General features: G+C 44.3%; 1 protein-coding gene across 1 annotated transcript in view; it reads left to right on the plus strand.

The window, feature by feature from the left end:
* Positions 1–328: 328 nt before the first annotated feature.
* The window catches only part of tnfrsf21 (tumor necrosis factor receptor superfamily, member 21), a 41,852-nt gene continuing 24,377 nt past the window's right edge, over positions 329–17,803 (plus strand). The window contains exons 1-3 of the mRNA XM_023415035.2: positions 329–700; positions 10,631–11,342; positions 15,371–15,958. Of these exons, the coding sequence (XP_023270803.1) occupies positions 674–700; positions 10,631–11,342; positions 15,371–15,958 (1,327 nt within the window). The 5' untranslated portion in view covers positions 329–673. The remainder of the gene's footprint in view (positions 701–10,630; positions 11,343–15,370; positions 15,959–17,803) is intronic.

Raw genomic sequence — 17,803 nt, forward strand, 5'->3', positions numbered from 1 at the left:
ATATGTCCATATGTTCTGTATGAGTGATTGGTGTTGAGAGCACTTTTTTTCCCGCAGCACTACCCTCCCAAATCCCACACAGCTCCATTTGGATGTGTGTGCAGTTCAGTATTAAAGCGCTGTCCTAAAGCCTCCATCAAGGACATGTCATTCGTGGGCCTCAACCTGGGTTCACCTGCAAGACACATGTCCCCCCCTCCCACTACACAGTCGGGGTTCGACACACGTGCGTGGCTCTCTGCGGGCTGCGGTTGGCTGAGCCGCGTCTAGCTCCCGCCTCCCCGCGTCTACGTCACCGCGGCAGTGTCTGTGGTGCTCTGCAGCGCGGACGGAGAGCCGCACTGCACACTGACGAGCCTGGACGGGGCGAGGCGGCGATCCAAGTGTGGCCCTCATCCATTATCGCTATGGGAATTACCACAGCGTTCTTTCTGAACCAAGCCCTCATCCCGTACTATCTGAAACCGGTCCACCTGGAGACACAGACTATAAAACACTGCAGTTGAGACTGACGCTGCATCACAGCCGGGCTCAGCTTCTCTCCTCCGGTAGAGCTGAGGAGGAGGATGATGACGATGAGAAACATCTAGAGATGAGAAGTGTTTCTCCAGCAGACAACTTGGACTAGGACGTCCGCGTGATCCTCTTCACCTGTACTTTCTAAATCAGGACGATGCCTGCCACGTGTGTGTCCGCAGTGGTGAGTGCGTTACATTTGATTGTTTTGTTATTTATTCTAAGGACTCCTCCAGCAGGTTTTTCATTTAAAGGGCCAGTGCCTGTTTTTTTTTTTTTCTTCTTCCCAATTCTGAACTTCAAATCAACTATTTAAAATGTTTAACTGTAAAAATTAAACCTAGAAAGACATTTTTTCTTCTTATGATTTAACATCTGATCAGTGTGTAAGTCATTTATTGTGGATGAACAGCACAAAAGAGTTTAGGTGGAAGGATGAAGAAAGAAATGGGACTCAGCTGTCTATTGTTTACCCCATTACACTCATGTCAGTCATGGAGTCTTATCTGTCACAACAAAGACATACTTTGATTTTACAAGTAAACAAAGAGACATGAAAGGAAAGATAATACAGTTACATGGGTTTATCGAGTCATTAAAAATGAGGCCCTGAGGATATTTTATTATTGTCATCGTACTTTTAAGTGTCATGGTTGGATGGGTGGATGTTTTCATGCCAGTAATCATGATGTCACTCTGGTGCCCCTTTGTTAGGACACTGATATGTTGACTGTAGTTGTGTCAGTAGCTGCTGGAGCTCATGGTCCCACCATGCTCAGTGAGTCAGATGAGGCTCATGGACAAAGACTTTCCCTTTGTCTCCTCACAAAGCAGGAAGGCTGCAGTTGAGCTTAGGTGATTCAGACTCCTGTAAACAGAGGGGGAAGTCTGTCTGCTGTGTCAAATGAGGATTGTCAGTGAGTTTGGTGTTAAGACAGAATAATGGAAGAAAATTGGACGTTCATTATCTTTTTGAGTGAAGGACTGGATGTGAATTCATTGTGAAACTTGCTGTATCAACAAAGCTTTTCTTCAGGATGATAAGGGCTTAGTTGTGTGGGGATTAATATAACTTTTTGTAATCCACACATTCATTTCTACTATTTTCTCAGGACTTTATTTTTTATTTTTTTTTAAAAACCTTCTGAAAATAGCAAATAAGAAATACTTAAGAAATACAACTTAGAAAGCAAATGTATATTGTGTGAACAAGTAGTACAAACAGAACTGGTCCACGTCTGTTTTTGGACCATATTAACTTGTAGAGTTCTGCTACCAGACCTGAACCTGGAGAGTCCCAAAAAAGCACTGGCTTACAGATCGAGTTCCTTGTATAAAGCCTTGAGCTTCGGTCTGAGACATTTATTTTTTCAAATGGAACAAAATAAGAGGGTCTAGGCTTCTTGGGAGGACTTAACTGCAGCATATGATTGGCTGCAACTGTATTCATGGGTCAATGCAGAACACATTTTGTCATACCCATATATCCATTTATAGAGAGGGTCTGTCTGCATGCAGCCCAATATTTATAGCAGCTCCAACTGCATGTACAGACCATATGTATCTACAAAAGCACATCAACATGGCTGCAGCTGCATGCCAGGGTCTGCATGATGTAAACTTTGTGATCTATGTGCATGAGGATTTAAGGTTTTTTTTCTTTTTACATAGAGAATGAATGTTGAATGAATGTTTTTCCCACTGTGCCAAGTCAAAACGTTTGCTGGGGAAACAGATGCACTCAGGCTGCTGTACATTTCAGCGTGTACTTGTAAGCTTGCACTAATCTTGGAAGAATTAACCTCCATCTTCAGTTTTCCAGCTTGTTTCCCAGCTGTCTCGTGGCAAATCTCCAAAAACTACTTAAACAAATTAATGTTAAGCCAAAGTGTATCTGAATCACAGTCATACACTTAGAAGATATGAGTAAGGTTAAAAGGGAACGCTTGTTGTCCAGTAAGAAGAGATCATAAATTTAGTGCACTGCAGCATGAAAACCCAAAGTAACTTCAGTGATATAAATCAAATCGCTGCCAGTGTTCAGTCTGTTTCCTTCTATTTCATCTATCTGCTTTTAAACAACACATCATTTCTTTACAAAAACCCAATAAAAGGCGTGTTTCCGAACCGTGAGCCCAAGCCTACAGAGAACCGGTGTTTGAATGTTTTACTTTCACAAAGAACGAGCTCAGTTCTTCTGCTGCTTCACTCATTAGCAGAAAACTCAAACATCTACACAAACAATCATCTCTGGCTATTGTCAGTGATAAATTCAGCGTGACTGAGTCCAAACAGAGTCTCTCTCTGTGAGATGAAATGAGCTGCGACTGCAGTGCAGGAAGACATGAGGACACACTGCAACAGGTGCTGCCACGCTGCCTGCTGGCGTGTGTGTGTGTGTGTGTGCATGTGTGTATGCATGTGTGTGTGCTGGGGCGAAGTGAATAAGTGTAGGAGTGCATGTGTGTATTTTGTCTGCCAGTGTGTGTTTCAATGCATGTGTGTGTTTGTTGTTTGTGGTGGGCCCTCTTTTAATTGGATAGTAATTACAGCGTAATGACTCGTGCCACACACACACACACACACACACACACACATACACACACACATACACACACACACTGAAACGCAAACATCCCACCCACATTCAATTGTTTGTATGCACACACCTCATTATGTAACACGTGCTCCAACACACACACACACACACACACACACACACACACACACACACACCTAAACAGTAACTCGATTGTTTCCTGTCATGCATACACAGTTAACGAAGTTATTCCTTAAAACCCTCAGAATTTAGATCAAGAATCACAATATTGGTCTGAAACTGCTGTTTGACCACAGTCCACTTCCTGCTCTGTGGTTCACTTTGTTGCTAGGCATTAATCACAAGTCTTGTCACAGGATGAGACTGTGCTCCGTTTGTGGCTGTGCTGCGAAGTCTTCAAGTCATACGTCTTGCAGACAGACAGCTCTGCCCTGACGTTGACAGGCTTTATGTGGCAGCACGCAAGCCTGTGTGTCCACGTGCACACCGACTGCTTATTTTAGGATGTTGTTAAGAAATGTATAAACACTCAAAGATGCTTCCATATCAAGTTTCAGGTGTGTGGGTTCATTTGTCCTTTGTGTGGAGGCTTAGAGACTCTATGCTCCAGGCTGAAGTTTTAGACATTGGTTAAATTTGCTGAAAACAGTTCTAAAACTACTATATTCATTTCGAGCTATGTGTATAAACTTTAAAATAATAATAATAATTAAAAAAAAAATCCTACAGCAGTTTTACAGCAGCATGCACTGAAGCATTTACCAATAAAACACTTCCGGTATCCTCTTTAGAAAAAAAAGGTAAAGAGAAAACTTGGGTTTTTATGGGAAATGTGGTTTTATTTTGCAGAAAAACAACCGCACTGACAGAACCCAAGCAGCAGCCATCCTGGCAAGGTGTTACAGCAAAATACAAAACTACTGAAACTAACTGCTGAAAGACGACTTTTACTCCTGAGTATAGGTCAATCTCCAAAAATTCAGGATCCTACATTTCCCATAGTGCAACTTGATAGCGGATCCCTCTCCCTGTCTGGTAAATGCCCAAAATTTTAATCTTCACACTCCCAGCTTGTAATACTTTCCATTATTTAAATGATAAAGAATACATTTTCTGCTGAGATAATGATGACATCATCAAGGTTATTTTCTCAGACATGACAAATCAAACAAAAGACATTATACAACTGTTTTAGCTGGCTGAGGAGTAGTCTCCATGACAACAGAAATGGTAAAATCAGTGGAGTGACTGTTAAATCTGCAGTTCCCTTAATGGCCACTAGCGTCAAGAAAACGGTGCTTGTATTGAAACCAATGGGAAAACCCTCCCAACTTCTCATCTCAATACAAAGCCATTACACAGCTCAACTGGCTTTTGAGAGTGTATTTCTACTAATGTGTACTAATGTGTATAATTTTACAATTCATTCGATTTATTACGTAATAATTTGAGTCATGTTAGCTTGATTGACAGGCGTATCAGCCTGCTACATTCAGTCGTGGTGGTTGCTGTTTGTTCGTCCAACCTCAACTCTACCCAGGCTTCACTAAAAAATGACTGAAATGTGAATATTGTGGTGTCAGCACTTTGGAAAATATGCTTGTAATAGTTGAAAGTAAATCCAGGATTCATAACGTCCCCCCAGAAACTTTAACAACGCCACAGTCGAGATGCGGCACCAGTAACGCAGTAATGTTTAAACATGCACATAACAGAAAGAGGAGCGAGAGAGCGCAATACAATAACACACTATTGTCACCCCTCCATCAGACTCTCTTTCACAAACACACACACGTGCATGGCCATGTAGTTCCATGTCAGTCAATGCAAACACCACCTGATGAGTTATGTCTGCAGCCGTGGGCCCAATCACATGCCAAGAAATGTGCACATGACTGACGGTTTACGCTCCTAGACAAAAAAAAACCAGGAAGTAAGAAGAGGTTTAGGGTCAACCATCTGTGACCTAAAAAAAGATTTGACCTATCGGTTGTACTTCTGCTCCAGTGCCTGCAGGAGAATGGGGTCTTGGGTGTGTCTGTGAACCGGCCTGCTGGCTGCTGCTGCTGCTGGAGGTAGAATTACAGGGTGTTCTGGTCAGACTCACAAACTTGGGGTGGGGGTGGGGGGTTTAGGTGTTTGTTTCATTGAGTTACTTGTGTGTGAGTGTGTGTGTGTGTGTGTGTGTGTGTGTGTGTGTGTGTGTATATGTGTGTGTGTGTGGGCAAGCTCAGCAACAGGAACCTGCTCTGCAGTGGTGCAGTGGTGCCACTCTGGTGCCTATATGATGTAAACAAGAGCTGCCTGACTGACGACTCCTCCCTCAGATCTCTGCCTTCACCCTCTGTTCTGTCTTTTACTGTCAGTGAGACATCAGCTGAAAGGCCCCTCTGCTATCTCCTCCACGGCTTAAACCTCGACACACAGCAACATGAAACTCCCTAAGATTAGATTGCGGTAGCTTTTCATCAATAGATCCTTACTCATTTCTGTAATGTTGCTAGTTTTAAAGTTGAGATTATGATATTGGGTGGAAGCTTTGACAACATAGTAATGTGTAAGGTAAGTTACTCCACAATATCTGTAGCTGCATCCAGTGAAAAAGCTGCATTCTGCACATTTGACATAGTGGGCAGCAGAGGCAGAGAAATCCTGTCTGTCATGCTGTGTCCAGGCTGCACTGGATGGATGGTAGATATGAACATTAGACAGCTCAAAATGGTCACGTAAGGGTTAAAATACTATACGCCATTAACAATATTCTGACGTGACATGAAGTAGCATTAGTTCCTGCTGTGGGTTAAGCTCCATAAGCTGTGGATTCTTCTTTCCCTATAATGCAGCTTAATAGTGAGTCTTCATAAGAGTCTCTCTGCCCCATTAAACGTCCATGTGTTTGGTTTGTAACACAGGCTGTATGTCTTTATGAATTAGCCGTCCTCAAGCTCAAGATAACCCAAATGACATCATCATGACATCATCAGGGTTATTTTTCTAGGCTTGACAAAACTCCTCCAGAGCCGCAGAATAGATCACACAAACACTTTCACAGGCTGAACAGGAGCTAACTATGACTAGTTGATCTTCATTTGTTAGATGGGTGGAGTGTCCCTTTAACTGTGCAGGTGAACAGGTGAAGTGAGGATTCACGCTGGGAGCTGAACATGTCAGATTGGAAGTGAGCGGGGATGATGACAGCCCTGCTCTTCTCCCATCACCTTGTCTGGCTCTCTGATTGGCTGGTTGGGCCGGGCACCAAGCAGCTGATGTAGTTTATGGACAGTGCGGCAAGATATAGAGACACAGTTGGCATAATAAGAGGAAAGCTGCCAGCACTAAGACTGAAATTGATTCATGCATTGCTGATCTGAAGAGGTGACTGTGTGGAGGCTCCAGACAGTGTGTGTGTGTGTGTGTGTGTGTGTGTGTGTGTGTGTGTGTGTGTGCAAGCAGGAATGTACTGACACTGTGCCAGTGTTGCACTTTGTTTCCTCTTCTGCTTTTTTTTTTTTTTTGTCTTTGAGGGTATTTTATTTTCCTAATTGCAAACAGGAAATGCAGCGGCATAAGGCTGGTGGTTTATATCTGACTGGGAGGGAGGGATGCTTAGAGATATTATTAAGACACACACACACACACACACACACACACACACACTGACAGAGCCAGGTCAGCTGAGGTCAGTTTGATAATGTTCTATGAGCTATCTTACAGTACAGCTCTTTATTACCAGACTGACATTGATAATAATGGAATATGAATGCTGCGCAAAATAACAGTTAATGGATGTGACTGAGACATTTGTGTGTGTGTGTGTGTGTGTGTGTGTGTGTGTGTGTGTGTGTGTGTAGTAATCATGTAGCAATCAGTCGCTATAGCCTTCACAGTCACCAGATCTCAATCCAACACCTGTGGGAGATTTTGGAACCAACATGTTGTCACTTTGTGTTTCTCCTTGAATTTGTCACCCGTCTGTAGCTCAACGTTCAGTCCACACAGATTAAAATGAACTAGTTTTGAATATTGAGCCATAGGTTCATAGTCCCACAAAAAATAGCTAATTTTTTCAGTTTCAGAATCACAGAATCAATTATAAAAGCTGAGGAAAAACCAATGTGAGCATGTGTTTTACCACTTAAACAATGTGTCATAAAGCAGGACAACTCAAAACAGTAAAGTTCTTTAATTAAGTTCCAAACAATTGCCTCCGTCATTAAAGAGCAATTAGTTGCAGTTTAAAGACTTAAATTGTTGTACTTTGGGCAGTGAAGTATGAGGTGCGTGGGACTAGAATCAGCTGATGGTGCAGTGAGGCGGTGTACATATAACTTCCATAACTTTAGTGTTAATCAACCATTAGCAACCATTAGCATTTAACCTGCCAGTACAACAGTCAACATTTGGGAGGGCAAATTCTGATACTAAGTTTGTATTCTAATTGGAAAGTGGACGCTAGTTAGCATTGTTTGCTAACATTAGCACTGATTCCCACATATTCAACACGTCCATGTAGCATCATTCTCCATTAAGATATATCATATTTCATGATGCGTAATCACGTGTTAGCATGTTACGGTGGTTTGCAGCTGCTGTAATACCCTGACACATTGGCAGAACACGCTAATGTATTAGCAAACACTAATGGTGAAATAAGCAGAAGCATGTTTCAGGCTTGATAATGACCCACGGAAGGATGATTTTGTTTACTCAAAAAAAAATAAGTTATGAAGCTTTATTTTTCTTGACTCTTGGCAGATGCCTGGTATTTTTTTAATGAGCCTGCTTTTCGAGACAAAACAAAATCAGCACCGTGGGTACTGGCACGCAAGAGCATGAGCGTCTTACTTTGAACCATCAGAAAGTTCTCGTTTAATACCAGCATACCTTCCCTTCCACAGCCTCAAATTAAATAGTGAGTGATACACCTCAATTATGGTAATGTTCAGGGCATAAAATTCTACAAACAAGCAGAAAGAGCCACGGGGGGACCATCCATTGTCTATAACAAGCAGAATGTTCCCATTTTACTGCTGCATGCGCTTCCTACCAACGTTTTCACTTTGAACATTGATGTGAATGAATGCATTGATGTTACTGACGCAACTCAGTTATGAACAGCACGTCGAGAACATGCTCTGATGTTTATGGATGAGGTTCTGGGAATGAACACAAAGAGCCGAATGGGTGGTGTGGTCAAAGGACAATGGAGTGGTGGAAGAATGGACAGCTTTGTCCTTATTAGCACTAATCATGGATCGAGTTTGTCTTCCTTTAACTGTTTAATTAAGGGGAGTTTGTGGGAAATGTATTTTTTTTTATCCTCCTTCGTTTGAAATAACAGCACATTTTGCGGTCAGTTTATGACCCATCCAATCTCTCCACTTCCTTGGGAAACTTGATGAACTGGTTCTACACTGGTTCGACTGTGAGCGTTTGCTGTTTGTTCAGTGGAAGATTTGGATCATGGATGACAAACATTCACATGCGTCATCAGCAAATTTCTGGTCCCGTCCTTCCCCAGGGCATCACTTCAAACCCACCAGCCCTGTTTATTTTGCACACACACACGAGTCGGTTAATCTCCATTCACAGCCACATTTTGTCCGACCCGGCCCCGCGCTCGTCTGGGTTTCTCTCGTAGCTTATGTCGCTATGTGTCTCAGCCCTCTTCCTGCTGCTTTTCATTTATGTCACGACACAACGGCGGGTGATTTTATATGAAGTTACGGCTGTCCACTCCTCACCAGGCATTCCTGATACCGTCTGTCTGTTCTCTGGTGCTTATTCTGGGATTAGACTCTCAATATTTTTGCTTTTTTCGAGAAGGCTGCTGTATCAGATTTGGCAATCATAAAACTATGAATTCCTTCTGGGACTTGGCTCAGAGTCTGCTATGTCTGCTACAATGGCCCCCAGAAATACACAGGAAATTAGGACAGAGATGCCGGAGTTGGACTTTACTGTTCCACCTGCTGTATGTAAACACATTTTTGTGAAGTGCAGCCCCAAAGCCAGAGGAAGCTCCTTAGATGGTCATCTGACTTCCATGGGGAACCCCCCCCCCCCCCCCCCCCTTTTTTTTTTTCTTCTTCTTGCACTCACTTTTTGGTCATTTTCTTGTGAAACCAACGCGTGGTCGCAGCTCTCGCAGCTCTGCCTGAGTGATTGCTGATTGTGGAAACTCCTCAGGAGCAGCTGTGTCTTACATACGTGGTAAATCAACAAACAGCTGTCAGCGAAAACATACCTTCGCACACTGCTGTGGACAAACTAATTGTTAATCAGTTTAAACTAATTGTTAAACAGGAGGAATAAAGGATTATAAACCAGCGCCCTGTTTGAAAATCTGCCATTGTAATTAGTAAAGTGCTGTCAGCCCTCTGGCATTACTGGAGACAGTCCTCCACCAGGCAGACTGCCTGATACTACTGATCTGACATGACTCACTCAGTGTGTGTGTGTGTGTGTGTGTGTGTGTGTGTGTGTTTTTGTCTGTGTGTGTTTAGACATGTGGGCCTTATTCCCCTAAATCCAGTGAGCTGTGGCTTCCCAGCAGAGGTGAGAGGGGTTATGATGTTGTGATGTTATGTGTCTGTGTTAAGTTCTTAGTTGCGCACCGTGGGGGCACTTAACTTAAGCGGGTCAGGGTGAGTCGGGGGGGGGTGAGTAAATAAAATGATGTTGGGTTTAATGGGTTTTTGAATGAGGAATTTTAACACAAATCTCATGAGAGCAGCTTCACGCATTGGGAGTTTAAATGGCAGCGTGAGGTGCGTTTAAGATTCAGACTTTCCGGAATCTGCGTAACCTGACACACGGCACACTCATGTCTGCCGGCCCGGCTGTGACGGTGGTGACTCTACGTTTGCCTGCGTGTTGTGAGGCTTGCTCACTGCTGGGCAGGAAGCCGTTTGAGATTTGATGATTTCACGCTTACGTTTTGTGAGTCTCAGTTTGTGAGCTGATGAGTTAATAAACCCAACATTAAAATTTAATTTGAGCAAACAGAGTGAAGAGTGAACAGGAGTCCAAGTTAGGTTGTGTTCTTGGTCCTTCTGTCTGTTGCTCTGTCAGCCAGCTCTCCATCTGTCTGTCTCTCCATTCATCCATTAATCTGTCCAGCACCTTTGATTAAGAATCAGATACAGTATCTTTAAAACTACTGCAATCATCTGCTATTATCCTCTCCTAGGATATCTACTGACTTTGGTCTCCTGACTCTTTCTCTGGAAATACCCTACCCCACTAAAATTCCCTTTTCTTTTTTTGTTTGCTTAACGTCTTATACAAGATACCGACAGCCAGTTTACTCCAGATACTCATGTTCCTCAGAGGATGAACCTTCGTGACTTTGGTCGTATTGTGGCCTTTAGGCATATGAACACATGCATTAAGCATTCATCCATCACTTCATCCATCACTTCATCCATCACATCAGCCAGCTGCTGGTCAGGCTTCAGTCTTGTTGGATAAAAATCTTGCCTTGTATATCTTTAAAAAGCATTTGAAATGTTTGGTGTGTCTCCTGACTGTTACATTCTCTTCTCCACTCAGCTCTTATATACAGTGGTGGTCGACATCTCAGCCCGGGTTTTGACCACTATCGGCCCAGCTGACCAGCTCGTGCTGTCTCCCCGCCAATATCAACACACCGACCCCGACTCGGGCACCCAGCTGGCCTGCGACAAGTGCCCGGCAGGCACCTACGTGTCCGTCCACTGCTCCAGCGATACTGTGAGGGAGTGCAGCCCTTGTCCTGAAGGCACCTTCACACGGGGAGAGAACGGGGTCCAGCAATGCCATCGCTGCCGGGCTCCGTGTACTGCAGGGCTTATTGAGAAAGCGCCCTGCACGGCCACCCAGGACCGCATCTGCACTTGTCCACCCAACAGCTTCCTGTCGGTGGATGGCGGCACAGAGTGCAAGCCCCACTCGCTGTGCCCTCCGGGGACCAGGGTGAAGAAGCGGGGCAGTGAGACAGAGGATGTGCTCTGTAAGCCGTGCAACAAGGGGACTTTTTCAGACGTGGAGTCGAGCTCGCTGAAGTGCCGAACCCACACGGCCTGCCAGAGCCAGGGGCTGGTGCTGCTCACATCAGGGACTAAAGAGACAGATAATGTCTGTGGACCGCCTCCTGCAACTCTGTCTTCATCTTCATCTGCCTCCACAACCACCACGCTGGTACCTGCACAGGTTTTGCTTTCACACAAAGCCCTGACCTCTTCATCTTCTCTATTATCCTCACTGACCGGACCTGCACAGAAAGGTGAGAGCAGGGACCTGTTAAAATAATTTGCATTTACATTAACTACTGTGAATATGTGTTTCATATGGATTTTCAGATAGTGGCGCTGCTACTCCTGATGCCGTGTTGAAATGGACTAGCCCCGTCTCTGCGCTCCAGCTCCATGTTTGATTTATACCGATGCATAACAAACTTAACACATAAAAAGCTGAAATCCCGTATTCACAAAAGCATCGCTGCCAAAGGAGCTTCTACAAATTACTTTATTAAGGGTCCGAATACTTATGCGTACATTACATTATGGGTTATTGAGTGTAGATTGGTGGGCTATTATATAAATGGCTATTTGTGTGCAAAAAGTGAATTAGTCTGAATACTTTCTGAAGCTACTTTATTTATACCACGCTCAGGTGGAGTGGATGTCTTCACATCTCATGGCATATTATTGTTCAAGTTGTTCAGCATCATTACATCAATTACTCACACAGTTTTCTTGTGGGAATTCCCAAAGTGAAGGACATCCGTAGGCATGGAAACAAAGTGGTGGCAGCTCCCTGTCTCAGGAATGCTACTATTTGTGGTCAGGAGGAGTTACGGGTTTTTTCTGTCTTGCTCTTTGACTCATCTGCTGTCGCTTTTGTCTTCCTGTCTGCCGTCCTCCTCCTCCCGTCCTCGTCAGCTCTCGTACCGTTTTTACGTCAGTCACGTCTCAGTCAGTCTGACGGCCATTTCTCAGAATCAACCACCCAGAGCCAGCCCCCCCCCCCACAGACGCCTATAATACTGTCACTGCTGTTTGTGCTGGCGCGGGATCGATGGCTTCTCAGCCAGTGAGTTTGACCCCGTCTGTGGGGTCTCGAATGGGGGTGTTACATACTCATGGCTGTTATTTTTTTTTTTATCTGTCATTTATTAGTGGAAGGGGGGGGGGGGGGGGGGGCGGACCACCATGTGTGGGTACAAAAGTGTCTTCACACAACAGTTACAGCCGTGATAAAAACCAAACTGTATTCGCCATATTTCACCTTATGTAATTCACTACATATAAAGGCCCTTTGAAATTACAACAGCGATCTCCCGGCAACCACAGACGTCCAGCAGAGAATTTGCTTTGATGGGTTACAGGAAAGAGAGATACCGGTACCTGGAACTACAGCGGCGTGTCAGTAAAAACACATTCATCATGGTAGAAGGTGAAGGAGAAAGTAATGTGTCTAGGTGTTGTGAGTTTTTTTCCCGGCAGAGACAGAAAACAAGAAGTTAGCATGCTAACCAGCTAGCCTTGGCCTTGTCTCGACACTTTCTGATAGCGAGTCACTGTAGTACTCCAGTCCGCCCTGAAGACGTAGCGCTGTATTATAACGTCTCGTCTTGTAAACGCAACGACGAACTTCATCCTCCATCGACGGTGATTTACTCTAAACCGCACTGATGGTTTAAAACTCAAAATGTAAATGTTAGAGCTGAGAGGTACGACTTGAAATCACGATTATTTCAAACTTTTACCTCGATTATGTTTAATGAATGATACTTTGGGGCTTATTGATCGAGGGCAACACGCAAAGTTGGAATACAATGTGCTTTAAAACACCTACATCAATTCTGCGTAACTCCCCCAACACGGGTCACACCATTGTCCTATTTTCCCAATCAATGTATGTTGATACAGGTTGATACGTGGAGTCTTGAAGCAGCTACATTCACAATGGAGGAAGAGAAATGCAGATTTCATATTGAGTTGAAAATATTCCCATGAAAATTCACTGAGTCTTAAAAGAGATTCATTCATCTACAAACCTGCATAACCTGGACAAAAAAAACAAAACAAAAACAAAAACTATCTGGATGGAGAGAAACCACACGAGGTTAAAGAGAAATGATATCAGCCCCAACATCTAGCATTAACTCCTAGTAAGCAAATACGATGATAAAATGTCAAAGTAAATGGAGTGTTGCTAGAATTAGTAACTGTAATCACTGAATTTCAGATTATAATCCCTTACACTCCTTGTTACTGAAAAAAGTAATCACATTACCAGCGCTGGCCATGTGCCTGTCCATGTCCCGACAAATTGGGAAACTGAAATTCATGTTCTCCAGCTTCTGCTCGCTGTCATTTTGACTTCACACTCATTCACAGCCGCGTTGCTGCCAGACGAAACACGAGCCTTAATTTGGGGATTAGACCCGCACCTGTGTACTTGTCTGTTGATAAGAGGATGAGAGGGATTAACACACATCCAGGTGACAATCCTAAAAAACATTTAGCCGACCATTTATGATCTAATGTCATTATACAACAGCCATTAGCAGCAGGACACAGGCGCGCAGCCACAACAGTAATCAATAGAGGTTAATGACGTACTAATATCGACCATTACAGGCCATTACAGGTTATTTCCATCTGGAAAAATTCTATCCGCTGGTGTTAATGTCAGAGATTACAACAGATTTATTTGGTGGTAATTTGTTAGCCGATTTGACGAATCTTCTCCCCCTCGTTTAAGTTTTTCTTTCCTTTAATATTCCTTCAGTTGAAGCCAGAGTCTGTTTAGATTGGCCCTTTGCTTAAGCTGAACAGAGGCTGCGACTGTGGGGTGAGCAGTTCAGAGCTGATTTGCTGTGAGATTACGAGGAGGAGCACAGCTGGGGCAGAGCGTGGCAGGAGGAGGAGGAGAGGCAGATGGGGCAGTTCAGGGAATAAACACCAAGTTTTCACAGAGGGATATAAACGTACTGTAGTCACCCAGATCAATTTGTCACTTTCTTTTTACCACAATTTGACACCGTATCGACTGATGTTCATTACGTGTGGTCATGCAACTCTTTTTACTTTGAGTATCTGCATGTGTGGCGTGGACGTCAATGTATTTGGCAGCAGTTCTGCAACACATCAGCTGATTTTAGTTTATCTCAAATATCTACATGTGTGTTGGCTGATATGGAAATCAATACTACTTTAGTTTTTTTTATAAAGTTTATATTTAGAAAGATGTGAAATATAAACTTAATATCTCAACTTACTTTCACTGAGCAAGTTGCTTCCTCTGCAGGGTTGCACGGCTTGCACAGTAAAACCTGAGCGAATGATCCGAAACGAGTCAGTGACGCCACCGTGCTCCCCGCTGCTGTTCGTCACTAATGCTCATCTGCAGAGTGGCGCTCACCTGAACTCCTTGTTCGGGGTTCGTGAACTTTCTCATTCACTAGCGTCAGTAAAAGCCTTCTACCATTTTACGGTGCTCCGGTTGTAGAACCAGCTGCCGAACTTAATGGGTCAGCAGAATCACTTTCTGTCTTACAAAAGCTGCTTGAAGACCCACGTCTTCCAAGATCACCTCACATCTTATCTACCTATCTTATCTCTATCTTCTCTTATCTAACTTAGTGATAACACCTTGACGGCACTTGTGTCAGGTGGAATCTGAGACTGAGTGTTGATGCACTTATTCTCAGTGGTCTCATCTCGATCTACTCTGAGTTGGACTTGAACATCACGGCTCTTAATGTTTGTGAAGCTGATCTCTGCAGCCTTCAAGTAGCCAATCGATATGATCGACCTCGTCCCGCTCACTGGCCACAACAAACAGACTGATGGTAAATTTAACGTGAGCGTAAACCTTCCTGCTCACTACATATTTTTCTCGCAATAAAAACATTTCTGATAGAAAATCGGCCGTTAGATTGTTGTCTAACGACGACTAACAATATCGAAGGACTCAAAAATCCAATATTTGACCGTCACCCGAGGACGGAGGACGTCAGCAGGGGAAGCAGATGAGTGAGAGCAGAAGGGGAGGTTGTTCCTTCTTCTGATTGTGTGCCAGATTGCTCACATGGATTAAAGTGTTAGAATTCCCTCCCTTGATGCCTTCTGTTTTCATTGTCTGGGTTAAGCAAATCTCTCGAGTGAGTGAATTTAATTCCTTCTCTCTCTCTGTCTCTCTGTTGTCTCTCATCTCTTACTTCTGCACTGTGACATCCCTTTGTTCTCTCTAATCTCCCTTCTATCTTTGTCCCCATCGATCACTCTGGCTCTCTCGTCGCAGGCGCCTACAGCCAGTCGGCAGCCATCCAACTGAAGGGAAGCCCGGGTGGGGAGGACCACCGTGCAGAGGGGCCGCTCTTCAGCCAACCTGACACTCCCACCCCGCCCAAACGTGATCCTCCAAGGACTCCACCGCCCCCGGCTCGCAAGCAACCGATGGATCGCGAGCAACAGCGGGGGCAACCCAATTCGGACCCTGTGCTTGTGCCCAACAGGCGGGCAACTGAGGGTCTGGAGGGTGCAGAGGGAGTCAGAGGTGGGACGGGTATCAGCAAGGTAGCTGAGCAAGGGAGCGAAGTTGGCAGAGGTGGGGTTTCCAGTTTCTACAGGCCCACTCGCAGGGGGTCCCCGAGGCCGAGCACCCATAATCACTTTGACATCAACGAGCACCTGCCCTGGATGATCGTGCTGCTGCTGCTGCTGGTTCTGGTGGTGATCGTGGTGTGCAGCGTGAAGCGGAGCTCCCGGGTGCTGAAGAAGGGCCCGATGCAGGATCCCAGCAGCATCATGGAGAAGGCCATCCAGAAGAAACCGTCAGCGCCTCCAACGCAGGTCAAGGAGAAGTGGATCTACTACTCCAACGGACAGGGTGAGTCTTCTTCCTCTTTGATTTCACAATGAAACGTTGTAGTGAGAGAGTTCGCTTTGTTGTGACATCACAAAGTTACAGAAGTACTGACGGCTCACTTTCTGAATACAGGCTGTGTGCACACTGTGGACTGAGGCTTTGATACTTTATAATAAAAACAGACATGGACATCTACCTTTATTCAATATGGGACCTTTAACAGTCAAACAGTTAAATCTGCAAGTCGGCTTACAGCTGGTGCAGCTGTGTCCATCTTATCTCCACTATTTTTCATGAAGGCAGCTCACTAGCAAACTATGCAGGAAAATGACATTGACATTCTTCATCCCGCCTACTCAGCTCTCAGCGGCTGATAATGGAACAAAACAAGATGTAGTCAGCAATATAAACATCTGGAACCAGAATAACATTTCAGCTATTTATACACATTTCATTTGTTGATGCTCTTTTTCCATGAAAACTTGCTTTTTTTAAAGATAGCAGGCAGCAGTGGACCTAACCCCGGGACAATGAGATGAATGGGCTAAAAGCAACAATAACAAGGATTTTCAAGGATTGTCTCATTTATGTACAAACAAATACTTGAACCTTCACAATAATTTCAGATGCAGAAATAACATTTAAAAAAAATCCATTTGATTTGGGGACTTTGGAAATTAAACAACAAAACCACATCCTTATGACTGACTTGATCTTTACCTTTAAATACTGCTAAAGACTCAATGTGAGGTTTTGAATGAGTGAAATATCCATTACCAAACCCCTACAATGCTCCACTGAAGATTGCATCCGGTATATGACATAATGTTTACGACAATGTCAGTTGCATTGTTACATCTTCAGCAATATACAACCCTGTGATTCGCCCTCAGGGGAGGCGTCTTATCACAGCTTTGCCACTGTGTTTTTTGAATCTCGGGATGGACTGGTCACTCTGTATGCTTCTGCAACATGGGGGGTGGGGGAGGGGTCATGGACTCTTTGTGACGCACCGGATGTCCCATTCTGGTGTAATGACATGCGTTAGTTCAGCTCCTGAGCAGTAGCAGAACCATCTGTTGATGTGATCGCACCACTGAGGGAATCTGATCCAATCAATCCTGCCTCCACAGCACATGGTGCGGAGGGCAAGGACATGACCCTGTTGTAGTACCACCCTGCTGTCACTGTCCTCCCCCAACACACACTCACGTTGCCTCACAGCTCTCTGTTCTCCAATTTCATCTTGGTGTCTCCTTCCTTTCCTCTTCTCCTTTGTTTGCCTCCTTTGTCACTTCCTTCTACCTTTTTATTTTTACTCATTTCCTCTTCCTCCTTTGTTCTTCACTCTTGCTTTTTGTCCCTTGTCCCATTTGTTCGCTTTGAATATCTTTGAGTTCGTCGTATCTCTACGTCTTTATACCCTCCGTCTGTTTTCTTTTTCTCTGATGTTTCAACTTTGTTTTATCTGTCCTCTTTCTTCATTTCCATTCTTAACTTTTTCTCCTCTTTGTGCTTTTTGTCTTTTATCTCACACTCACCTCTCTCTCTCTCTCTCTCTCTCCATTACCACTGTTGCCCCCTGCAACTTCTCTCTGCTCCTGTCTCTTGACACTTCAGCTATCAACAAGTAGAGAACATTTTGCCCCCACAGCTGAGCTCTCCATTTCACAGTGAAAGAGAGAGAGACCCAAACTCAGGGGACACCTCCTGCCTGAGTCTCCACTTTGTAACTGTGTGTGTGTGTGTTTGTGTGTGTGTGTGTGTGTGTGTCATGATGAAGCTGAGCCACCCGCCACCCTCTCTCTCTGCTCCCTCAGTGACTGACCACAGAGAACTGGAATAATCTGGTTTTAGCTGCATCAG

The sequence above is a fragment of the Seriola lalandi genome, unplaced genomic scaffold (assembly GCF_002814215.2).
Source record: "Seriola lalandi dorsalis isolate HSWRI2012SDOR001 ecotype SW California unplaced genomic scaffold, Sedor1 jcf7180002054544, whole genome shotgun sequence".
NCBI classification, from domain to species: domain Eukaryota; kingdom Metazoa; phylum Chordata; class Actinopteri; order Carangiformes; family Carangidae; genus Seriola; species Seriola lalandi.